Source organism: Giraffa tippelskirchi, chromosome 4, assembly GCF_054371585.1.
Source record: "Giraffa tippelskirchi isolate mGirTip1 chromosome 4, T2T-mGirTip1v1.2.pri, whole genome shotgun sequence".
Classification (NCBI taxonomy): domain Eukaryota; kingdom Metazoa; phylum Chordata; class Mammalia; order Artiodactyla; family Giraffidae; genus Giraffa; species Giraffa tippelskirchi.
The window spans coordinates 98,656,426-98,682,384 of NC_137278.1; the positions used below are offsets into that span (position 1 = coordinate 98,656,426).

Below are 25,959 nucleotides of genomic sequence, written 5' to 3' on the forward strand. Positions count from 1 at the left end.
AATGTTCCAGGTGGAGAAGATAGCCTGAGGGGTTGGTGGCATGTGGCATGTAGCAGAGGTTGAAACGTTGTGTGGGACAGATGGATGAATGAAATTTATTCTTGCTCACCTATACACAGGACTCTGCATTTGTTATTCCTTTTACCTGAAATGTCCTCTTTCCTTTCTGCCTACCCAATGCCTAACATTCCCCCCAATTCCCCTCTTAAGCCAGGCTTCCTTGAGCCCCTAGCCTGGGCGCACTTGATTGTACCCACCAGCTGAGGCACCTGTGGGCGCTGTGGGAGTCTGCCCGACTGAAGCCTCCAGAGTGGATGCAGTGAGGTCCCTTCTAGGTGGGCTCTCCAGGGGTGGGCACTCCAACTTGGAGACGACAGTCAGCCCCCAAGTCTGGACGGAGAGGCAACTGCTGTTCTTAGACAATGCAATCATAGTTTTAGATCAAGCACCTTTCTCCTTTAGCCCCTAGAGGAGAGAGGAGGGGCAGTTTGCCCATTCCAGCTGTCCCTGGCCCTCTGGTTTCCATTTTACTGGATTTGTAACGGTGGCAGTTGAGCACACTTGCCATATCGGTCTAGCAGCAGCTGGCACTCTCTAGCTCCTGTGACAACAGCCTTGATTATGTTTTTTGTAAGTTACATGTCAGTTTCTTTTTTTTTAGTGCTAGACAGTCCCAGGATGCTTGTCTCTTGCCCTGTCATAGCCAAGCACAGCCACTTCAAGCTCTATGACAGGTCTTGAGATCAGACAGGCCAACTGCAGGCTCACCAAGATTTATCCATATTTCATTTTTTTATTACCAATCAAAAATAAATTCCGTATATCGTTTAGCAAATATTATTGTTTTGTGACAAAAGACACAAGAGTCGTAACAACAAAACTCCCCGAGAGTCAAAACTCATAACAATGCCAAAATAAATCACAAAAATATACAAATTAAAATCTTATGCAAAATAAATACGAGTTATTTGCTACGGTGGCTGTGACTCGCCTACCCATATGGAGGCCTGCTGTTTGCGGAGGTCCCCCTTCCATGGGAAGACACGCAGGGCTGGGCCAGGTCCAGGGTACGGCTCAGCCCAGGAACCAGAGGCTGGACTAGGAAGTGAGAAATTGCACTGGGAAGAGGAAGTCATCGGACCAGTAATATTTGGAAATAATCATGACCTTCTGCAGAAAGTGATTATAAATGGGGACGGGGAGAAGTGGGGAGGAGGGACCATCTCTTGAGAGCATGTGTGTGTGCACAGAGGTAGCCGTGGAAGTGTGTGTACCTGCTCCATGGACTTCACACACAAACACTAGGTTCGGGCAGTGGGTGGGCTCAAGCAGCACTCAGGCCCCAGGAAAACCACACTGCAAGCCCCCATGTGGACGTGGAGAGCAAGCTGCTCCTGGAGAAAACTAAGGGGTTTCCCTGGACAGGGCACAAAGGTCTGTGTCTTCCTTACAGCCGAGAACCCATAGGTGTCACCACCTTCTCTCCAGACTTGGAGGAATCACTTCTGTCACTGGGGAGGCCTGTTCAAGTGACCAGGGCCCAGCATACTTGGTGCAAGGCATTTCCTGGTCATTGCCAACAGAGCACTTGGGGTACCAGGTCTCATGGGTTGAGGAAAGAAGTGAATAAATAGTACGCGGGAAGGCCTGCCGAGGCTCCCTCATCTGTTCCGGGGCCCCCAGCAACCATTCCACCCAACCAAAGGGTCAAAGTGGACCTTGGTCCCACAGCCTCCCCGACAGTGGGAAGGCTGCTGCTCAGGGAGAAGGTGCAAGACTGCAGATGGGGCTGGGGCACTCAGGGTCCAGCACCACGGGCTTCAGCAAAGACCAGGATGACAGCTCACACTAGGATCACACACATGGGTAGGACGGGGTTGCTGGCTGGGAGCCTTCTAGGTAGAACCTCCTTTCCCGGGTTCTGTAAGTGCGTGAACAAGGTCAGGTGAGCCTTGGACAATGGGGAAAGGGCATGAAGAGCCCACTTGGGTTGGCTTCCTACATGTCCTCCTGACCTCAATCCCCAAGAGACACTGGGGTTTGGGATTAGAAGCAGGGAGTCTGGAAAAAAGGGCTTTGTGGGTCGGTAACGGGACTTGACTTTGGCTATGGGGTGGAAGGGGGATGAACTGATTGCTAACAATGTAGATGCTCATGACCTGGCCCAGAAAAGAGCATCACAGATAAGCCCCTCTAACACAGACACTCTCCCCACCTGGGGAAAACCTTTGGTGAAACTGAGGGCAGGGCCTGGGGAGCAGTCTGGTTAGCAGTCTTAAAGGTGTGAGACCCTGCCTAACACTTGGAGTCAGCCCCACGACAAGGGGAGAGCTGTCCAAAGGGGTAGATGTGAGGCAGACCACGGGGACAGGGCTGAGAGTCCTCGGCCCAGCCCAACTCACCAGGAGACCCCATCAGCAGAGTTTTAGGAGATTCCTGGGTCCAGCGATTGACAGGAGGAGGCATGCTCCTCTCGTCACCTCCATGACCATGGTTCCCAGAAAAATCCCTTGGCCTCGGTGACAACAGGTGAGCCTCAGCGTGCGTCAAAGCAGTTGTTCTCAGTGCTATTTGGTTCTTTGCTTCCTGGAAAGAACTGTCTTCTCTCCCAAGAAGAAATCTTCCTCCAGGAGGCCGTGGCGGTGCCATCTCTGGAGGACATGAAAGAGGAGCAGGGAGAGTTGGCTCCCTGAGTCAGGGATGCAGCCAGAAGGTCACAAGTGGGAGCACATTATGGCTATTGCTTCCCGGGGTGAGAAACCCTACCCCTTTTAAAGTTTTTGTGAAAAAAAATTGCTTTTAAATAAAGTTCCTTAACCCTGTCTTCCTTTCCCTCTATGATATTTAAAAAGAGGTGCAATGAGCTGAGTTGAGAAGCGCTCCTGGTCACCGGTATACTGCCCCACAGTCTGGGGCTGTGCAGCTGCCACCTCAGAGCTGTTCAGAGGTCCCTGTCAGAGACCAGATCCCCCTCAGGCAGGGGATCCTCTGGCTGCTCAGTCAGACAGGATAACTGTACCCCTTCCAGCCTAACAGGCTCCCTGTCTTCTTGTGGGCCCACTGGGGAGGCCCCCGCGGGGCTGGCGGGGGACCCCGGGCCCTCCTGTCAGATGGCGCTCTCGTGAGACGTTCTGTGCAGCAAAGAGTTGCGCTCATTCAGCAGGTTCGTGGTCTCGTCCACCAGCGGCGGCTCGGCCTTGTCAGTGCAGATGGTGCACCCGTCCAGGGGGAACTGGGGGCAGTTGTCCATGCGTGAGGCCAGCAGCCCATTCTGGTACTGCTGCCGGGTAATCTGCAGTGGGGTAGGGGAGGGGTGGGGTGGTCACTGAGAGCAGGGCTGGGGGGCCAGGGAAACGTGGCCGGGATGGAAGCTGAGTCCAGGAAAGAGGCCGTGACCCAGGGCAGAGGGTCTCAGAAGGCCCCCCACCCCCACCAATGAGTGAGAAGCTAGAGTAGGAAGGACACACATCCCAAGTCCGGGGCCTGCCATGCGGGGTGCGTGTGCTGTGTGCTAAGTTGCTCAGTCGTGTCCGACTCTCTGCGACCCCATGGACTTTAGCCAGCCAGGCTCCTCTGTCCATGGGATTCTCCAGGCAAGAACACTGGAGTGGGTTGCCATGCCCTCCTCCAGGGGATCTTCCCGACCCAGGGATTGAAGCCATGTCTCTTGTGTTTCCTGCATTGGCAGGCAAGTTCTTTACCACGAGCAACCCTTGGGAAGCCTATCTATGCTGGGTGCGGTGGATCAAAGAAGCTGCCAACAGACTGCAGGCAGAGTGATCCAGACACCCAGGAGGCAGAGGATGGGGCTGCCCCAGGCAGAGGGCTATGGGGAGTGCTCACCTTAATGTATTGGAGGTCCATGAGTGCCCGCACGCTGAAGTCAGAGATGTACTGGCCCAGGATGGAGCTGCCAAACTGGTTGCTGCTGCCTGCTAAGGGGGCGGTGCTCGGCGTTTCTGAGCGGTCTGGGTAGCTGAGGGAGGCCGAGCGGCTGAGGGCCGTGGGGTGGGATGGGGAGCGGTCTGTGGTGGGAAGAGAGATGGTGAGGTTGGGGGCCAGCCTGGTGACCCTCACAGCCTCCTGTCCAACCTTGTCCCTCAGACGCCCAGGCAGTGGTGCCCTCCCTGGAAACGGGAAGGAGTTCTTGCGTGCAAACAAAGCCCTTACTGCAAGGTCTGACTTCATCAAAGCAAACAGTTAGTCTGTTTAGAAGTGTTTGTGCAGTAAGTGTTCAAAAGTCTGCCCGAACAGAGAACAAAACAGAAAACAAAAACCGAGACACAGAAAGTTTCTGTCTACAAAAGCTTTCACTTCACCCGGACAGCTAACGAGGCAGCGGCAACACAAAGATGGCCCGAGTGTGGTAGATAGCATCTCAATGACTGCTTCTGTCAAGGGATGTAAACTGCACACTTTTCAATTACATGAAGAGGAAGAACCTACAGTTTGCACTCTCTCACCATACATACAGACACCCCCAACATGACACCCTGTTCGTATCTCAAAATGCTCGTAAGAGCTCAAAAGTGTGTTCCATGAGACTTGTGTGTGGAACAGTCCTGCCTATGTGTGCTGAGCCCAGCCAGTCTGGCAGGGGGATGGAGGCAGCAGACTTCTCACAGGAACCTGGAGGCCCCAGAGCTCCAGCTTCCCACGCTGGGGTGTCTGGAGACTGGTCCAGTCCATCCCACGAGGCAGAGCCCTGGAGTAGCTATGGCAGTGCCTCTTCCCATCAGTAGGGGCAGAACAGGCTTCACTCAGCTGATAGTAACCAGGAAAGGGGAACGACAGCCTCCAATGAGGAAGGAACCAGCTCCTTATTTTGCGAAAGGAAGGGCACCACACCTGATTGTACCTCATTAGCCCGTATTTTGGGGGAACATTCAGAGAACTATGAAATGCACCAAGGAGTTAATTGTGAAGGCATGCTGGCTTGTTTTAAACAAACAGGTAGTGGACTAAGCTGATTTGCTTAGGTAACTACTAACTTACCAACGACTCAGTTAACTATTCTAACAAACAGCCCAGTGAAAAAAGCAACCACTGAGTCTGGGTGACTGTACCAAATGAGACAGAATTCAGCAATACTCAACATCTGAATTTCATTCATAAAACTAGGAACACACAGTCGGGATATTCTATGATGGGTAGCATACAACAGCATTCCCCAACCTTTTTGGCACCAGGGTCCAGTTCCATGCAAAACAATTTTTCCATGGACCGGGATGAGGGGAGATGGTTTGGGGACAATTCAAGCACATTACATTTACTGTGAACTTTAGTTCTATTATTATTACATCGGCTCCCCCTCGGATTATTAGGCATTAGATCCCGGAGGTTGGGGACCCCTGGTATACAACCACTAGAGGACCATGTGCATCTATCACTCATTCAAACTTAAGTAACACCTTGAAGTTCAGTATTTCTTACAGTTTAACATTAATTATTTGGATGACAAAAGCTTTTAATTAATGCTTATTAACACTCCAGAGGCAGGAAGTGAATTTAAACCAACATACATTAGTCACATGGTGTGTTAAAACAGAGGTCCTAGAAATTTAAAAAATGGAAGTTTTGTTTCTGAAAAATGAAATTATGATATTTAATTTTCTTAGGATTTTTCGTACTTTTCTAATTTTCTAAGTAAGCTATGTTACTATTAAAACAAACCCAAAAAAGTAACAACAACAACAAAAAACCCAGGTACTTTTGACTTGGTAATTCCATTTCTGGAAAAAATATTCTAAGGACATAATCTTAAACACAGAAGAAGTTTTTCCATAAAGAGGTCTATATCATGCCATTATTTAGAATACAGACCCTCATGAACATGCATAAGGGGGAAATAACAAACAGAGGCACTTCTGCTTGGTGAGACCCTGCATAGCTCTAACTAGAAAGCTTATGTAAAAGTGTCTCGGTTCCCATGTTAGGTAAAGACATGAGGATTCAAACCATGTATGTGTCAACTCCACCATTTATGAGACAGCAGCAAGTGCAGGAGAGGAGAGCGAGGCTGAGGGGCTGGCCAGTGAAGGCCGATACGGTCCACTTTGTTCTCATCAGTCAGCCTCCTGCTCAAAGGCCACTCATCACAGCCAAAAGTTGGCTGTGTCTGTATGGGACCAGTGACTGCTAAGTCACCTTTTTACTTTTTTAAGAGAATCAATTTTTTTTTTAAGTGTGCTTTTGTATATTTAAGAAGGTAAATAGCCCAACTGTATGAACATCAATGGGAAACAGGTGCCTGAAGTGATAGGTTTCTAGGACGGCCAGGGTCCCAGGGGCTGCTTTAAGCTATGCACTGAAACTGGAGCTCAGAGACACTCGCTGTGCTCTTCCCCCTGGGCTAAGCAGCACAGGCCACAATTCTGACATCAGGACCTCTGCTGCCTCAGTGTACATGGGATACAGGAATCCCATGAACTGAATGATGCTGGGGCCAACACGGTTCCCACCGACCCTGGTTCAGCGCTCAGGAGTGTGACCTGTGGAAGGCCAGAAACAGCATAGGGCCTTTGGCCTTTTCCCAAATACTTCCTGTTTTGACCATAATAGAGAAAGTACAAGTAGTAATTGAGTTCTAGCTAAACATTTTATATCAATTCTCTTGCCTACTGCAGCCAACAATTCTTAAGAAATGGGCACATGTCTTGTTCCCATTTCACAGGAGGAAATCAAGACTCAGAGAAGGTCACTGAGTTCCCAGAACCATTCAGCTGGTCTTGGCGGAGACACCACTCAACCAAGGCAGTCTGACTGCGGCCACACTTCTAACTCCCAGAGGCTGCCCCCTCCCCCTGGCAGGTGGACACCATTTCAGCCACAGAATAAGAAAGCAAAGCTTGTGAGGAAAGATGGGAAGGGAAGTTTTTTTTAGAGAAAGTTGCATGTGTGTGTGCTCAGTCGCTTCAGTCATGTCCGACTCTTTACAACCCTATGGACTTCTCGGTCCTTGGGATTCTCCAGGCAAGAATACTGAGAGGTGACAAGTTACCCTACTGAAGTCTGTGTGTGGCCCTGAGCAGCAGGGCTCCCCTGGCGGGGAATAGCCCTTCACTCCCAGCCTGTCACCTGCGGGTGTATGTGTGTGTGCACGAGGCTTCTCAAAGACTGAGGACCTTCGGGGAAACCCTTCCAGGACCTGGGCAAAGGTACACAGTAACACAGAACCCCAGGTCAAGCAGAACCAACACTTGTCAGACTGGCCCACACATGTGAACAGGTGGGGTGGCACAGGTGCTGGGAGGAAGGCGCGGAGGTGGCCCCAGTGCCTGCTGGGAGAGGTTAATGCGGCTGCAGTATGCAGGCTCAGGCCACAGGTGGCAGTGCAAAGTTTCCAGCCATGCCTTGTTACCTGAGAGCCAGGAGAGCAGGGAGTTCCGCTTGCCAGGCGGACACCCAACCAGGGTGGAAGGTACTGGAGCAAAAGAGGAGAAGGTCAGTGGTGGGTGGGGTGGACACAGAGCCACAGGAACAGCATGGAGAAGCAGACCTGCTGGAGGCCAGGCTGCCCTGAGCAGAGAAGAGGCACCATGGGAAACGGAACCCGGCTCTGACGGGGAGGGTGCTCAGAGCCCACAAATGAGCCGTGATCAGAGAATGGCGGAAGCTGGCAGAGTGGGCCCAGAGCTCTCACAGAGAACACAGAGCCCCCAGAAGTCATCTCTGCTCCCTTGTGGCCACTGCAAGTGGAAAGCAGGGGCCTCCAGGTCAAGACAGGGCCCAGGCCCCCAACCAGGCTCTGAGGCATTGCTGCAGAGAAAGAGCGCTTAAAGGAACGTCCTGTGATGGTATGCCCTGCTTTACAAGGCTTCCCCAAGCTGGATGGTAAGAGGTCCTCCTGGGAGGGGCAGAGACATCCTCCCCAGGCCTGGGGCACCTGGGTAGGGGCCACCTGTTCCCAAACCCAGCTCTGGAGCCTTGAATCCCATCCCCCTCCCTGCAGGTGCCTGCTCATGCCGGTAGATGAGCTGAACTGTGTCAATAAGCATGTGTGCCCGGCCGCCCACGCAGGGGCCTTCTTTGTCAAAGGATAGCAACAGGCACAGCGTGGAGGCGCCCCTCTCCCCACTACCATGTGCCTGTGCTCAGCACCAAAGCAGACTTTCCACTCTCCAGCCTGCAGAAACTGGGGCTGCTCTCAAGGCTTGGAAGAGTCACACCACTAGCGAGATACCAAGTTAGGTGACACCTGGGCCTTGTCTGCAGGGCGCCCACTCCAGTCACAAGGTCCCTCTGGTAACAGGAGCCTGAGCCACCTACCACTAGAGAAGCAGAGGGCACTGGGGTGGCAAGAGAGGCCTTCTTAGAGGCTGCCCAGTCCTTTCTCTGTCCCCAAGCTCCTTTATTCCATTAGAACTGACTCTTAGCCAAAAGGCGGTGGCTCAGCCCCTTTACTGCATGGCCAACAGGCCCCAGCCTGGCCCCCAACCATGGGTGCCTTGGCTTCCTTACCCCATCTGACTCCCCTGGCCTGGTCTTCACCAGTGAGGCCACTCAGCCTCCCTCCACCTGCCTCTCTCTCTCAACTGCTCTCCGCTGTCATGGCCACGGTGGTCTGCTTACCCAGTTCACCCATTCTGCTCATGGGCCACTAACAGCCTCCTGCTTTGTATCATGAGCAAACGCCATCGACTTCCTGGGCCTCCCTGACACCTACCTACCAGCTCCCTTGTCTTCTACAGGCTCGTCTCACCATCTCGGAACGCACTGTCAGCTCCCCTCCAGGCTCTGCTCAGAACCCTCTTCCCATCTCCTCCCTCCACCCTCGGACCCCTGTCCCCACGGGCGAGTCATTTCTCCAGCCTACCTCCTCAAAGCCCGGGTGCTCACTGGCCTGCCCTTCCCCTGAAGACGGCCCCAGGTTCTGGGGCGGGGCAGACCATCCACCTCTGACCCCCTCCAGACGTGCTGGAGGGCGTCCAAGGACTCACCAGAAGGGGCCGAGGACAAGGCCATGGTCCCATAGTAGGAGAAGGCCCCTGTCTCAAACTTCATGTTCTCCTTCCCGGCCTCCACCTCCACCTTCCCCTGAAAGCACATGGGTCATGGTCACAGAGTGACAAGAAAACGCCACCAGGGAGAAAAGCCTGAGGCGCAAAGAAGAGGCAAGGCGTGCGCGAGGCTGTGGACCCCACGAAGGAGCTGAGACCTGGAGCCCGGGAGGAGGCTCAAGGGTGGCCTCAGAGGAGGACGGGCAATGGGGGTGGGCAGAGGGCAGGCGAGGGGGCAGCATGGGCACGGAGGGCGCAGGCCCACCTGCAAGATGAGGATGAAGTAGTCGGCCGGCTTGTTGCGAGTGTACAGGTAATGACGGACGTAGTACTTATTGTGCTCGTCAAACTTGAGCTCCTGGATGACGTCTGGGTACTTGAGCAGCCGCAGCAGGATCTTCTCTGATATCAGAGAGGGGCTGAACTGGGGGACCTCTGAGGAAGGAGAGAGGAGGGTTTCACAGGAGGCCAGGCGGCACCTGGGGCTCGGTCACACCTGTGCTGGACAGCTCCTCATCACCTGGCCCTGCCTCCCCACGGCGGGCAGGGGGTGCGCCCTTGGCTCCAGCCCCAGTAGACATGAAACTGTCTGCCTGCTGGAACCATGGCTCCTGCACTAATAGAACATGGCCTCGGGCACATTTCTTCACCTGAGTCTCAGTTTCCTCATCCGTAAAATGGGGATTTAAAACTTCATGGGGTCACTGCTTGCTGAAATGAGATAACGGATGTAAGACACTGAGTCACGTGCTTGCCACGTGGGAAGTGCCTGGTACACATGACTAGTGCTGTTGCCAGAATCCACATCATCCATAGCCTGGCAGAGAAATCACAGGATCACAGCTTCAGCAAGTGAGGGCAGGAAGGAAGTCAAGAGTGAGGGCAGAGGATGGGGCAGGCAGGCATTTTCCTATTTAATCACCCAGGTCTCCAAGGGAGCTATGAATCAGGGGTGAGAAGAGAGAAAAATGATTGACTGGGAGGTCAGGTCCCGTGGGACCCGGCAGATGCAGGCGGAGGGAAGGTGGGGAGATGAGAACAGAGCAGGATCCAGGGGCTTGGAGGAGATGAGCAGGCAGGGCTGCAGGCACACCCGCTGGGACGCGGCATGTGGAAGGGTTGTCTTCTCCCTCCTCATTGGGGAACCTGGTGCCCACCTCCCATCCTCCCAGCACAAAACCTCCAAAACAAACCTGGACGCTTCCTGGAAGTTTGCAGCAGCAACTCATTAACAGGGAAAATAAACTGCAGGGATTGTCAGGGGTAGGGGCGGATGGAGGGACAACGGCTCGCCCCCTTCCAGAGGCAGTCAAGCTCGCCCTGGGCCCTGCATCTGCCGCAGCCCTCTGGGGAGGAGAAGCCAGAACGTCTCCCTCCAGGGCTATATTCTGCCCCTACCCAAAAGCTGCCCCTCTTGCTCTTACCCGTGGACAGGAAGCGATGAGCAGCCAGAAGTAGCTGAGGTGAAATTTTCACCTTGAGTTCATTGTCAGCATCTTTGAAGGCTGAGAAGTCGCGCTTGTTCTTCTCAGAGACCCGTTTCCGGCTTCGGTTGTCAGCTGCAAGAGAGAATCTGGAACTGAGGCCAGCGTCCCGCAAGGACTGGGGAAAAGACTAGGGCCCACCCGCCAGCTCCCAGCTTAGCGGGCTCTCCTTCCACCAGAAGCAGCAGCAGCAGCATCTGGACTGAGACACGAAGGCCGGGAGGAAGGATGGCCCTGGCCTCACCCTCAGCCTTCCCATCCCGGGACAGCAGGTGTCCATCCGAGTGAGGCAGGTGGGGCGGGGAACTCACTGTACATATCAGACTCATCCAGGATCTCAGACTTAATGATCTCCTCGATGACATCCTCCAGGGTGACCAGGCCTAGCACCTCGTAGAAGGGGTCACCTTCACCCTCGTTGTTCACCTTCTGCACAATGGCCAGGTGGGACTTCCCTGAGAAGAAAATGTAATGAGTTAGAGGAGCAGAGGGACCAGTCCTGAGACTCCCCGAGCAAAATATTAACACATTTGGGGTCACGAGTCACTGGGGTCACGAGTCCTGAAGCCGTTGTTGGAAACGGATATTGCTTTTACAGAAAGGAAAACCGAAAGTATCTTTTAATTTAGGACCATGTGTTTAAATAGAATGAAGATGGCAAGTCCCTGCTTGGTGTGGTGTATCAGGGGCTCCTGGGAAGGGGAGAGCCCCACCTCGACAACCTGCAGACACAGACAGCATCCGTCAGAGCCCTGTGTGCGCCAGGTGGACACAGGGCTCCCCAGGGGGCCTCAAGGGCCACCCACAGTCCTTCAGCCAGTGCCCCTTGGCATAACTCCCCTGCGTATACCCAGGAGCCATGATCCTGCCCAAGGCAAGGCTCTCAGTTCCCAAAGCCATTAACAAATTAGCCCAGGCTATAATTAGGCCAGGCAGATACTATAATTAGAGGAGGGCCACCCTTGAACCCAAAACAAGAGAAAGTTAGGAGGTATAAGGTGGGGAGGAAGAACCCTCCACAAAGCTGAGTGGAGTGGCAGGGCTTCTCAGGCCTTCTTCCGGGGTCCCACACTTCTCGCAGGTCCTGAACCCCAGCAAGTGACAATGACAGGGCCCAGCCCCCACTCTGGGTTGAAAGGGACCGTGTGCCCCCCACACAGGGACATGGGTCTGGAGGGACCCAAGGGGAAAAGAGCCGAGGGCCGTGAAGGCCAAGCCAGGTCTCCTGCTCAGCTTCCCCTTCATGACCCAATCTTAGCCATGACTCTGCACCGTGTCCCTGGAGGAGGTTCTCCAGGTCTCCAGGGTCCCAGGGAAGCCCAGCCCCAGGACGCATCTTCACAACTCCCACGGGCCTTGGAGGGGGAACAGAGAAATGCCACTTCCTGTGACCAGCATTTTATAAAATAAAGTGAAGAATCACAGAGTACACCACGTGTGATGCAGGAAGTAGCGCCCCTTTTATGAAACTTTTCCACAATGTGCCACTGTGGTACACTGATTTCCAGTTGTGGTCAAACAAGGGCTTCCCAGGTGGTACTAGTGGTCAAGAACCCGCCTGCCAATGCAGCAGACATAAGAGATGCAGGTTTGATCCCTGGGTCAGGAAGATCCCCTGGAATAGGGAATGGCAATCCACTCCAGTATTCTTGCCTAGGATATCCCATGGACAGAGGAGCCTGGCAGGCTACAGTCCATAGGGTCACAAAGGGGTGAACACGACTGAAGCAACTTAGCACGCACACACATGGTCGAATAACTCTCAGCACCTTGCCAGGCAGAACCATGGCTAGACTAGATTAAAATTTCCCGAAGGTCTTGAGAGATGAGCCAGCAAGAGCTTGGCCAAGGTCCTCTGTAGGCAGCAGCCAGTCAGGGACTTGACCCTAGGGTCCAGCCCCCAGCCTCTTCACCTGCCCGATGCAGCCCATCCAGAAGTGCCCTTTGGAGTCAGAAACTATGTTCCCAGGGGCTTGGGGCAGCCAGTTAAATTATGTCATGGGGTGGGGAGGGGGGTTGAGGTGCAGGGAACCAGGATTAAAGCAAGGGAGCTCTTACCACTTTCGGACCTACATGGCCTAATTAAGCCTAGCGGTACCCAGTGCTGGGGGGAGACACAGAGGTCCTCACAGGCACTCTGTTGGGCAGGTCGGTTGCTCATTTCAGCAGGCCAAACTGGCAGTTTGTCCCAAAATTCAGGGTCCCCAATCTTGGATCTGGAAATTTCAAGGGTAGGAACTTTTTCTATGGATGTAATTTTCAAAATGCAGAAAAAGCAAAAGGGTTCATCAGAACATTCAACAATATCAAACCTCAAGGGCAATGGAGCAGGAGCCACTGCCACTCTGGGGAGAATGTGGCAGAGCGGGGTGGACCAAGCGTGGAAGGGAGCCCTGGAGAGACTGTAAGGGGACAGAAAGCATGGCGCCATCTGCAGACATGATGGGTGGGGGTGCTAAACTGCCCTGTCAGTGTCGAGACGAGGTAATGAAGGTCACCTCTGGGGGGATTTGGAGTTTGAGGGAGGGCCTCAGTACCCTTCTATATTGTTATACTTGCTGGACATGTTTTATTTCTACAGCTTTTTTTTTTAATTGAGAAAAAAATGAAGGAGAGAAACAAATTAAAGGGAACTAAGGGAAACTGGTGAGAGAGGGTAGACAAGGACCCTCCGTGCCTAACCCCTACCGCAGACTGAGCCCCAGGGAGCAGGTGGGTGTCTGGATATGGCAGGGGATCCCTGCTCACAGCCTAGAAGTCGGATCCCCTGGAGAGAAAGGACAGTTCCAGTAATATGAGGAAAAGTCCTCCCCTCCGACTGACGGTGACTACAGCCATGAAATTAAAAGACATTTGCTGCCTGGAAGAAAAGCTAGGAGCAACCTAGAAAGCATATTATAAACCAGAGACATCACTTTGCCGACAAAGGTCCATACCGTCAAAGCTATGGTTTTTCCAGTAGTCATGTACGGATGCGAGAATTGGACCATAAAGAAGACTGAGTGCTGAAGAATTGATGCTTTTGAACTGTGGTGTTGGAGAAGATTCTTGAGAGTCCCTTGGACAACAAGGAGATCAAACCAGTCTATCCTAAAGGAAATCAGTTCTGAATATTCATTGGAAGGACTGATGCTGAAGCTCCAATACTTTGGCCACCTCATGGGAAGAGCTGCCTCACTGGAAAAGACCCTGATGCTGGGAAAGATTGAGGGCAAGAGGAATAGCGGGTGACAAAGAATGAGATGATTGGATGGCATCACTGATTCAATGGATATGAGTTTGAGCAAACTCTGGGAGACAGTGAAGGACAGGGTGCTGCAGTCCATGGGGTCGTAGAGAGTCAGACACAACTTAATGACTGAACAAACAATGCCTGAACCCTCTAATTAACCCACAGGCTCAGAACAAGTCCTGCCGCACAAATGGTCACAGGTCACCCTGGGCCTCACAGAAAAAGGTAGGCAGCTTCTCTGAAGGACCAAAATGCCCCTCCTGTGGATGAAACGAGCAGATTCCTCAGTTCCCGCTCAGCCCTCTCGCCTCCTCTCCGGGGCGCCTGGGTTTGTGGACTCCACTGGTGGGTGTGGGTGCCCTCTAATGGCAGCACTTTCCAGCCAGCCAGGTAGGTACCCTGTAGGTGGGCAGACCTGGGGCACCACCCTCGGCCAGCCCTGCCCTGCAGGCTAACAGCCTGGAGCACTGACACCAACCTGGCTGGCCAGTTGGGGCCCCGATATAGAGGTCACCCTCTGGTGACCTGAGTATGGACCCTGGGCTGGCTCTGCCTTTTTCCTAACTTATCTGTCTCCAGAGAGGCCATCCTTCGGTCTTAGCAGAACCTTCTCCTCCCCTGGCCAGAGAACCTCTCTTGCACAGGTCACCAATGCCCTCCAGACCTCCCATTCTCAGGAGACCTGCCCAGGCTACAGTTTCTGAGCGACTCTCTCCCTCCTCCTGGAAATCCTCCCTCCCCTCGGCTTCCAGGCACAGCTCTCCTGGTGTTCCTCTGACCCCAGAGCTGCTTCTCCTTCCTGAGAAGAGTCCTGGGGCTCAGTCCTTGCACCTGGCCCTTGCTTCATGACTTTAAATACAAACTATACATCAAGGCATCTCCAGTAACTGTTTGCAGCCCTCTCCTGTGCCCTCTAGACTCACATCAAGCTGCTGGCTGATAGCTAGCTCCACATAGATGTCTAATATTGGGGTTTTCCTGTAAGATGTTACAGAAAAAGGCCTGAATCAACTTTTTGGCCAACCCAATATCTTGACCTTGACTCAGTCAACCTCCTGCCCCAGACCTGTGGAAGTGGATGGGGGCCTGGGGAAATAAACTGCCTCCACTACTTCTCTACCTTTCTACATCCAGCCAGTTCAGCAGATCCCATCAGCTCTGCCTGCAATGGACACCCAGAATCCAACCGCTTCTGGGAGCCTCCACTGCTACTGTCACATGCTGTTGTTGTTTAGTCGCTGAGTTATGTCTGACTCTCTTGCAACCCCATGGACTGCAGCCCGCCAGGCTCCTCCGTCCATGGGATTCTCCAGGCAAGAATACTGGAGCGGGTAGCCATGCCCTCCTCCAGGGGATCTTCCCGACCCAGGGATGGAACCCGGGTCTCCCACATAGCAGGCGGATTCTTTACCGTCTGAGTATGCTGAGCCACAGGCATCTCCTCTCACCCAAAGGGCGAGATCCTAAGTCTTCATCCTGGACCTGAGTCTACTCTCCACACAGCAGCAGGGGGACCCCTGCTGCACCCCAAACCCTCCAGTGGCTCTCTCACTCCACAGAGATGCCACACTTCTCACAGAGGCCTGGGCCCCAAAGCCCTTCATGCTGCCCTCCTCTCAAGCACAGTTGACTCTCAGCCTCCTGGCTCTTCCTCAAACACCGGAGGCCTCTCCCTCAGCCTGACCTGCTCCTCCCCCAACACCCACCCAGCTCAGCCCTGCTTCAAGCCTGCGTTCAATGTTCAAACATCACCTTTCGGTGAGGCCTACCCAGAGGGCCTCACTGAGTACTGCAACCCTTCCTCCAGTCCCACAACCCGGGTCTTTATCACCTACAATAAACAACAGAAAGTGCTTGTTCATGGTGATTATCGTTTTATGGCCCATCTTCTCCCTCTAGACTGAGAGCTCCATCATAGCAGAGGCTTTCGTCTGTGTTCCCAAAACTCAGAACAGCGAACGGCACATAATAGGTGTTCAATGAACACCTGTGGAATGGATGACACAGTTCACATGGTTGTGCCTTAGGAACCAACAGTGGAGGGGGAGAGGAACAGAGACTGGGCAAAGAACTACTCTGAATTTTAGTCATCAAGAAGCTTTTGGGATTTCCCAGGTGGCCCAGTAGGCTAGGACTCTGTGCTCCCAATGGAGGGGGCCCAGATTTGATCCCTGGTCATGGAACTAGATTCCATATGCTGTAACTGAGACCCAATGCAACCAAATAAAATAAATAAAATATATATTAAAAAAAGAAGCTTTTATAATTCAGAAATTACTGTTAGCTGATTTACCATTTAGAATAAGAGGATCAACTTAGGACTCAGACTTGTGACTTGTATTGTATGATATTTATTAAATCTAATGTAGAATTTTATTTTAATGAGTTACCTCATTTGATTATGAGTGTCCATTCAACTGGATAACTGGGTTTTGGGGGATGGTAGAAAGGAGAAATGAAACATGTAAACTGACATAATGTGTCTACTCCAAAAACTGATAATCCCACATTTTCCAAAGCAGTTCTAATTTAAAAAAAAAAAAGGCTGAGAAAATGTAGCAAAAAGATTATATTTGGCTGAGCCACATGAAATTACTGATGCTGACTATTTCCAACCGAAAAAAAGAAAAAACACAATTTCAATTCATATGATTTAACCAGTCTAGGGGGATTCAGTATGGCTTCTCTTTTTTATAGTTTCCTAAACAGAAATTCTAACATTTTCATAGTCAATAGTATAATCAGAAAGAAACACATAAGCAAGAAAATGTTCTCACGTTGCTTCTCGGGGCTTAGGGCTTCCTGTGCCTTCTACACTCGAGCACTGTGAGGACAGGGAAACTCCGGTGGGGCCGGAGGCACCTTGAAGCTGCTGTCCCCAGGTCACTTCTGGGCCATATCTGCCTGCAAGCTTGCCCGCTCCGCCCTTGTCAGCCTTGGCCCAGGTCAGAAACCTGCATGTGAGACCTTGAGAAACCCTGGCGGGATTGGCAGGTACAGACTGCCAAGTGGCCCAAGCAAGCCTGGGCCTCTTTCACTGCCCTCTCCCACGGGGAACAGAAGGCAAGCAGAGGGAGGACCCAGAACCTGCCTGAGTTCCTCAGCAACCCTCCCCCACCTCTCCACCCTTCCACCTGCCCAGGCTCAGCCCTGGGTGCCCTGGGAGCACTCACTGCCCCCACCCTGCCCCAGGGCTTCCTTTCAGTACTTGCAGGGCTTGTCTCATCAGCTGCCTGGCATCCAGCCAGGTTAGGATGCAGCCCAGCACGGCACGCAAACTCACTCCTCTCCAAGCATCCTCCCACCATCCCTCACCCACTGCCGGCACACAGCAGACACTCCAAAGTCTTTGCTAGAAACACACAGGGAGGTCTCCAGGGGCACCAGAAAGCCCCTACTCAGCCCGCCACAATGCCCATTTTAGCGAGCACCTGAGTCCTCTTCTCCCCCATAAAAGACCTTTATAGTCTCTCAAAGACCATAAGAAAAACACACGCTACTGGGTCCTAGATTTCAAAGTCCACAAGGGCTCCAAGAGGCCCTGCTCACCTGCTCTAGGCGCCTTTGCTCACGGAAAGATCCAGGGGCCCCAGGTCAGACGCAGGCATCCCACACCCCAAATGGTGTCCTCTCCATCTCTTTCTGGCCTCCCAGCAGGTCCCATCTCCTGCCAACCCGGGTTCCAGGGCTGGCCGTGAACTCTCAGCAACCCCCACCAGGAGAGGAGCTGGCCAGGCTGCCAGAAGACAGAGCCCTGGGCCACACAGGTCAGCACTTGCAGACAGTGGGCACCCCGATTTCCTGGGAATCCCCCTCCTCTGCCTCCCTCCATCCGGCCAGGGCAGGATTAAGCTGACTATTAATAGTGCTGACCTCAGCCAGCAGGAGGAGCCTCAGCCCAGCCCAGCAAGAAGGCAGGGCTGGGCAGGAGAGGAACCAGAGAGGCAAAGCACAGCCTCCCAACCCCCAGTGCCATCAGTTCCAAGGGGGTGGGAGAGTTACACACAAAAAGAATATAGCAGAATATCTACAGCAGGGAAGGCCTGACCGGGGAGGGCCAGGAGGGAGCTGTTTAATAAATGAGCAATTTAAAAGAACAGAGGGACTTTCCTGGTGGTTCAGTGGATAAGAATCCACCTGCTAATGCAGGAGACACGGGTTCGATCCCTGGTCCCGGAAGATCCACATGCCATAGTGCAACTAAGCCCCTGTGTCACAAGTATTGAAACCTGCATGCTTTAGGCCCCCCAAGCTGCAACTACTGAGTTCGAGGCCTGCAATTACTAAAGCTCTTGTGCCTAGAGCCTGTGCTCTGCAACATGAGAAGCCAAGGCAAAGAGAAGCCCCAGCACTGCAATTAGAGAGTATTCCTCCACTTGCTGCAACTAGAGAAAGCCCACACACAGCAACAAACACCCAGGGCAACCAAAAATAAAATTAAATAAATAAAATTTTTTAAATATTAAAAAAAAAAGTGAAAAAATTTTTTAGTTTTTTAATTAAAACAACACCAAGAAGGTCCTTAATTCTAATATAAATTAAAATATGAGGCTATGGTGACTAAAAGAGAGCAGTATTGGAAAGAACAATGAAATTTTTCCATCATGATCTGACAGTATGCATCAAGATGTAAAACGTGTAAGACCTTGGACTAGTCAGTTTTCTTTCACTTCTAAGAAAGACCTTGACACAGAAGAAGTGCCCAGGCCACGAGCAAGGTGTGCCCAGGAGGGTCTACCCAGTGTGGTTTATGACACAGTACAACAGCCACTATAAAGGCTAATGTGGTTTTATTTTAAAAGACAGCAGTTCACCATTTGTGTAAAGCAGATAGCTCCAAAACAGGGCAGTAAGAGTGACAGTGGTTTCTTTTGCTTTGGCTTAATGCATTTTAAGGGCTTCCCTGGTGGCTCAGATGGTAAAGAATCTGCCTACAATGCAGGACACCCTACTTTGATCCCTGGGTCTGGAGGATTCCCTGGAGAAAGGAATGGCAACTCACTGGAGTCAGTATTCTTGCCTGGAGAATTCCACAGACAGAGGCTACAGCTCATGGGGTCGAATTTTAAATGGATTTTAAAGGCAACCTGTATTACTTTTTGATGTTTCTGTTTATAATCAGAAAAGAAAAGAAGGCTATCTCGTTTCAAAGGGGAGAAGCAATCTAGTTCACTGCTGACTCACTGGAAGAAAACCCAACAAAAACATCTACGGTGGCAGGATGAGGGTGACTCTGACTTTTAATTCTTAATCATTTTCCACTTTTCTGAAAGTTTCTATGATAAAATCAACTACTTCTATTTTTATTTTAACTAAAAATATAAGGCACACCTTTCTGCACCTGGCATGTTGCACTCAGCAATGTCACTGCAGCACAGGACTCCTCAACTGCCCCATGGAGAAATCCACTGGTAGGGGCCAGGATGGATCTTCTGCTGATGGACACATGATTGTTTCCAGGTTTCCTCTTACTGCAGACAACCCCGCAAGGATAATCCCTCATTTGACACATGTGAGATAACATTTATAGATGTGGAGTCACTAAGTCAAAGGGCAAATTTGATAGAAACCTCCAAACTGCCTTCCCCAGGATGTGTCCCTGTTTATACTCTCACCTATAGAAATTATATTTGGTGGTTCTTGACTCATTCTTCCATGTCTAGATACAGAGCAGGTACTCGATAAGTAAGCTATTCAATAAATACCACCAATGAAAATACTGCCTCTTGGTGGGTTATGTTTTTAAAAGGAAAGACATGAAAATGGATGGCAAAAAAAAGGGTTAAACAGAGTAAAGCAGAAAAAAAAAGTGATATGGGGACAGGCTCATGGAAAAGGGAAATGGAAATGGAGACGGGGTGCTCATTTGCACAGGAGTGCACAGGTAAAAGGGGTTCTATTACAGACTGACCAGGAAACCAACCAGCCCAGCCACCCGGAGCAAGACAGCAATGCAGGGACTTCCCTGGTGGCCCAGTGGTTAAGAATCCACCTCCCAATGCAGGGGACTGGGGTTCGAGCCCTGATCCGGGAACTAAGACCCCACAACCTACAGGGCCACTATGCCCGAGCACCACAACTAGAGAGTCTGTGCAGCACAACAAAAGACCCTGCATGATGCCGAGAAGACTCCACACACAACTAATAAAGAAAGAGAAAAAGACAGCAACGCAGACATGGCTTGTCAGGACAGGATCTCCCGAGGGGTTACCAATCCCTGACACTGTTTCCATTGATTTTTAATCCAAGATATATAAGCAACTTTAGCTTTTGTTACTACACAGACTGACCATGGGTGGACCCAGACTAGGTCTGCAAGCCAGCAGGTCACCAGCCATCACGGTTGACCAAGGGGCTCCAAGGATCCTGCACACACAAACATACTCACTCACTCTCACTCACTCACTCATATTCTAGCATATCGAGAGCAAGTGCAGACAGGGATTTACACATGATGTGAAAAACATAACTGGAGCAAAGCTCACAAGATAGAGAGCTGCTTAACAAGGAAATCCCGGAGTGAAGACAGAGGCCCCTACAAAGGCCCCCTTGCCACCCGCTGTCCCAATCAGCATTGGGGGGAAATCAGTAAGGATGGAGTCAGGGCTGAGTAACTGGCCAAAATAATTCAAAACAAAGAAAACTATGTGAAACATAGACATACAGCCTCTGTCAGTATTGAGGGACCCCAGCACAAGGGTATTTTGTGCCTTGAGAAAATATATAAAGTATGTGCTAGAGATGATAGGAAGTGATAACTATTAGCAAAACATTTTAAATGAACAGTTATTCTATTTTTACTTCTTTAAAAATTTTTTCCTTTGTTTTATAATATTTGTACTAGTAAAACATACATGTATTCAGTGTTTGAACGGAGACAGAAATTTTAAAAATTTAGTGGAAGGACTTCTCTGGAAGTCTAGTGGTTAAGACTCGGAGCTTCTTACTCAAGTGGCAAGGGTTCAATCCCGGGTCAGGGAATTAAGATCCCACATGCCGTGTGGCATGGCCAAAACAATTTAAAAAAAAAAAAATTTTTTTTTCCTAATAAAGTCCATAATCCAAAAAGTTTAAAGAGCTGTTTAGAGCCTCCCTGTAAAGGTGGCCACGCTTTTATTGTCCCTTCACTTAGTAGACACTTGGGTGTCCCTCCCAGGGTCCACTGCCCCGGTCCTGCCGCCCTGGCACCGAGCCGTCAGGGTGAGTTTGGGGGAGGGGGCAGGGAACTGTCCCCCTCTCTTCTCCCCCAGCCCCAAGGAGCACCTATGGTGGACTGCACTCTTCACAGGAGGGAACCCTTGCTCAGAGAGGGCCCTGCCCAGGATCTCATTGTGAGGGAGTAAGCGAGCTGGGACTCAGAAATGGGACTTCCCCAAAGAGCCTTCTTTAACCCAAGTGCCCCAGGGGTGAAGCTGTTGACAAGCAGATGCTGGGGGACCGTAAGCCTGGTCTCTCACGCTGGGGACAGATCTTCATGCCTTTGATTTTTCAGTTAACCAGTAGTCTCTAATTTCTAATCTTTTATGATGGAAAATAAAAGCATATACAAAAGTAGAGGAAATAATATAATTACACCCTTCACGTACCTCAAACAATTAATGACTCCTCTGGCCAATCTTGTTTCCTCTCTCCTCCCACCCACTCCACTGGTTTATTATGAAGGAAATCCAGATCTTATCTGTAAACATCTGCTACTTTTACCCAAGCACTTCAGTGGTGGTGGTTTAGTCGCTCAGCCATGTCCAACTCATGCGACCCCACGGACTGTAGCCTGCCAGGCTCCTCTGTCCATGGGATTCTCCAGGCAAGAATACTGGAGTGGGTTGCCATGTCCTCCTGCAGGGGATCTTCCCGACCCAGGGATCAAACCCAGGTTTCCTGCATTGCACACGGATTCTTTACCGACTGAGCCACCAGGGAAGGAAGCCCAAAGCACTTCACTAAGCATCTCTAAAAGTTAAGGACCCTTAAAAAAAAGCAAAACCACAACAGTATCATCACCCCCAAACATGTAATTCCTTAAGATCCGCAACAGTCAGTGCTCTAACTTCCCCAATTTTCTTGTAATTTTTTCTCACATTTAACTGATTTTTACATGATTTTTTTTTGATAGCAGTAACAACAGCAGAAGAAGGAAATTAATGTAACTTTTAATCTTACCTTTCATCAGAGGTAAGTACTGGTAACTGTATGTTTTCTTTGGCCTTTTAAAATTAATATACATAGATAAAATAGTACCACAGGGGCCAAAAAGTTCATTTGTGTTTTTCCATGTATTCAAAAACTCGAACTTTCTGGCCAACCCAATATATTTTCTCCACACACCGGATCATTGGGTAACTAGTTTTGTACCCTGCTTTTTAAATATTTCACATTCTCTGCATTTGCCCATGTAGAAACTGAATGGCCTCATAATATTTCATTGTACACATACACACATAATCCCAAGCCCCACTGGGTTCTTAAACTGTGCCCTTCCCCTTTTTTTGCCATTATGAAAATCCTTGTAATAAATATATTTGGGTCTATCTTCATGTCCTCTTGGAGAAGGAAATGGCAACCCACTCCAGTATTCTTGCCTGGAGAATCCCAGGGACGGGGAAGCCTGGTGGGCTGCCGTCTATGGGGTCACACAGAGTCGGACACGACTGAAGTGACTTAGCAGCATGTCCTCAAGATAGATTTCTGGAAGGAGAATACCTGTATCAAAGGACAGGGGTTATTTCTTGTTTGAAGTTTCTTCAGTTAGTTGAGGCGTGAGTTCAGACCTAGAGCTGGTGTCTTGGTCCTCAGTGACATAAAAACCTCTCCCAGAGGACACAGGCAGGGATGGTGCAGAAGGCGGGGAGGAACATAGAACTGCAGGAACGTTACACAGCAGAGGAAACAGGAGAGAAGATGCTGGCCCGGCTGATATGCTCTGTGATGGGAGGAAGGAACCACCAGCCTCTTGACTTCATACACTTCCAGCAAACTGAGTCTCTCTCCACCCAGTCCTCTGGTCTCAGGAGCCCCTCTGGCCTTTCCCCCTAGGACCCCAGCTCCTGGCTGCCTGGCCTCCCACCCCAGAGCCCCCCACCCCAGGAGGCGCCCCTTCCCCATCACTCCTCACACGATGGCTCACAGACTCACAGTGTACTTACTGCCTTGAGAGGCATCCACTCGTTGGACCTGTTTGTGGAACCAGCTAATAATCTACGGGCAAATCAATCTAAAAACTGGACCACCGTCCAGGAATAGAGATGCAGACATAGAGAACGGTCTTGTGGACACAGTGAGGGGAGGAGAGAGTGAGACGAATTGAGAGAGAAGCATTGAAATATCTATATTACCATGTGTAAAACAGATAGCTAGTGGGAAGTTGATGTATGGCACCAGGCGCTCAGCTCAGTGCTCTATGATGACCTAGAGGGGTGGGATTCGGGGTGCGTGGGAGGGAGGTTAAACAGGGAGAGGATATATGTATACATATGGATGATTCACCTTGTTGTGAGGCAGAAACCAACACGACATTGTAAAGCAATTATCCTCCAATTAAAAATAAATTTTAAAAAATTAAATGGGACATTCATGGCCCACATGTCTCGTGTTAGCCATGAAGATATAACAGGAAATTCTCTTAAATGCTGACATCAAGATACCTTAAGTCTAGGGCTGGCTTTCTCCTGAACTAACCTAGTAATCCTACCCCTTTCACAAAAAAAAGGGGAGGTTCTCTTGGTGAACCCCAGCTGGTTCCTGGTAGTCACACATGTTCCCAAATAATTCGTAAACTATTAAAATAATTCTAGACCTTGATATCAAAACCTAAAGAAGGAGAAAAAAACTAAAAAATGGAAAAAAAAAAAAACCCTGCAGCAACATTTGCTGTGATATAAGAGGCTTGTTGTCAGAAGGAGAAGCAGGTGAGGGGGAAGGAGAGGGTGAGAATATTACTTGCTATGTTCAAATTTGCTTGCCTAAATTGGGATATTTTGAAAGAAGGGAAAAGATGTAATAATTAAGCAATTATTTTTCCTATCACAACAAACAAAAACCTAACAGGGACACCTTGTAATAGTATCTTTCTCAATTGTTTTTTGCTTATTTTTTTAATGGCAGAACAAATAATTATAGACCTATCTCTCTCATGAATGTAGATGCCAAAATTCTAAAAAAGGTACTGGCAAATCCAGTGATGTGTAAAAAGAATACATCGTGACTGTTAGGTTTATTCCAGTTATGCAACAAATGTTTAAGGATTAACACTCAAAAATCAATCAGTTTAATTCAGAATAAAAGGAGATTTATCATTCAATCATCTCAATAGATATTTAAACAAGGATGCCCACTGTCACCAGGTCAACATGATCCCAAAGGTCCTAACCAGTAAAATAAGGCAAAAACAAGATATAAAATGCTTAAAGTTTATCAGTAATGTTGCCATTATTCATAGGCAACATAATCATATGTGTAGAAAAGCCAAAAGAATCTAAAACTATTAGAATAGTCAATTTGGTAAGGTCAATAAATTCAGAGTCACTATACAAAAATTAACTACATTTCACTATACTTGTGTAATGTAATAAAGAATACATCTGAAGTGAAGTAAGCCAGAAAGAAAAACACCAATACAGTATACTAATGCATATATATGGAATTTGAAAAATGGTAACGATAACCCTATATGCGAGACAGAATAAGAGACACAGATGCATAGAACGGTCTTATGGACTCTGAGGGAGAAGGTGAGGGTGGGACGTTCTGGGAGAATAGCATTGAAACATGTATATTATCATATGTGAAACAGAACACCATTCCATGTTCGATGCATGAGACAAATGCTCAGGGCTGGGGCAATGGGATGACCCAGAGGGATGGGATGGGGAGGGAAGTGGGAGGGGGGTCCAGGAAGGGGAACACATGTAAACCCATGGCTGATTCATGTCAATGTATGGCAAAAACTACTACAATAATGTAAAGTAATTAGCCCCCAACTAAAATAAATTTATTAATTTATTTAATAAATTTATTTAAAAAATAAATAAATAAATAAAGACTAAAAAAAAAAGAATACATCTGAGATTTCCCTGGTGGTCCGGGGGTTAAGAACTTCCACTTCCACCAAAGAAGGCACGGGTTCAATCCCTGATCAGGGAACTAAGATCCCACATGCCACACAGCGCAGCCAAAAAAATACATATATATATATTCTTTTTTTTTTTTTAATTTTTAATAAAAAGAATATACCTGGTCTCTGATCCTGCTTCCTGTCAAAGAGCTTGGAAAACGCTTGGACTTCCTGAGTGACAGAAGTGTCTTTGTGATGTTAATAAGATGACTCTAGGTGGTCACCAGATATACAAGAAGCTACACAAGGCCCTACCTCCAGGGAAGGCCGATGACTTCATCAATCATGCTAAGGAAGTTCTGATGATGAAAACTCTAGATCTCAAAACTCAGGAGAGCGTCCCGGTTGGTGAAGCCACTGATGGACCAGGAGTGAGACACACCCTGGCACAGGGGGAGAAGGCCTGGAACACTCTGTCCCTCAGACAGACTCCATCCTAGGCGCAGCCCTTAAAATAAAACTGCAATCCTGAGTGGAGCACTTTTCTGAGTTCTGTGAGCCATTCTAGCAAATTCTCAAACCTGAGGGGGGTCATGAGAACCCCTGAATTTATAGCCAGTTGGCAGATGTACACAGGTGCAGGGAACTCCACTTGAGGCTGGCATCTGAGGGAGGGCATTCTGTGGAGGACTGCGCCCTCACACGTGAGGGGACTGATTCTACTAACTCCAGGTGGCTAGCACCTGAACTGACCTGCAGAACACCCTGGTTGGAACAATCTGCAACAAACATTTGGAAAAAAAATGTTTTTAAATCACCAAATATCTAGCAATAAATCTAAGGAAAAAAGCATGAGACTTCTACACAGAAAATGACTATTATCTTTGAAAGAAATTAAGAGAGTACAAACTTGGAAATTCCCTGGTGTTACAGTGGCTAAGACTGAGCTCCCAATGCAAGGCGCCTGGGTTCAATCTCTGGTCAGGGAACTTGATCCCACATGCTACAACTAAGATCCGGAGCAGCCAAATAAATAAATTTTTAAGTATAGATTTGAAAAAACAGAGAGAGAGCGCATGTACTAATACAGGGGTAACCATGTTTGGAGACTGGAAGATTCTTTACTATAAAGATGTCAAGTCTTCAAGTTATGTATTAAAAAAAAAAAAGCACTAAGTCAAGTCTAACTCTTGC

General features: G+C 49.7%; 1 protein-coding gene across 2 annotated transcripts in view; it reads right to left on the minus strand.

The window, feature by feature from the left end:
• Nucleotides 1–773: 773 nt before the first annotated feature.
• The window catches only part of CNNM4 (cyclin and CBS domain divalent metal cation transport mediator 4), a 37,458-nt gene continuing 12,272 nt past the window's right edge, over nucleotides 774–25,959 (minus strand). The window contains exons 2-8 of one of the 2 annotated variants that reach the window (XR_014051919.1): nucleotides 10,795–10,938; nucleotides 10,424–10,558; nucleotides 9,265–9,434; nucleotides 8,940–9,036; nucleotides 3,844–4,025; nucleotides 2,403–3,292; nucleotides 774–1,921 (exon numbers count right to left, since the gene is read on the minus strand). Coding sequence is in view for 1 of the 2 variants with exons in the window: in XM_081484607.1 (XP_081340733.1) it covers nucleotides 3,107–3,292; nucleotides 3,844–4,025; nucleotides 8,940–9,036; nucleotides 9,265–9,434; nucleotides 10,424–10,558; nucleotides 10,795–10,938 (914 nt within the window). In the remaining variant the exon portion in view is untranslated. Of the gene's footprint in view, nucleotides 3,293–3,843; nucleotides 4,026–8,939; nucleotides 9,037–9,264; nucleotides 9,435–10,423; nucleotides 10,559–10,794; nucleotides 10,939–25,959 lie in introns of both variants that reach the window. The other variant, XM_081484607.1, reaches the window with a different exon arrangement.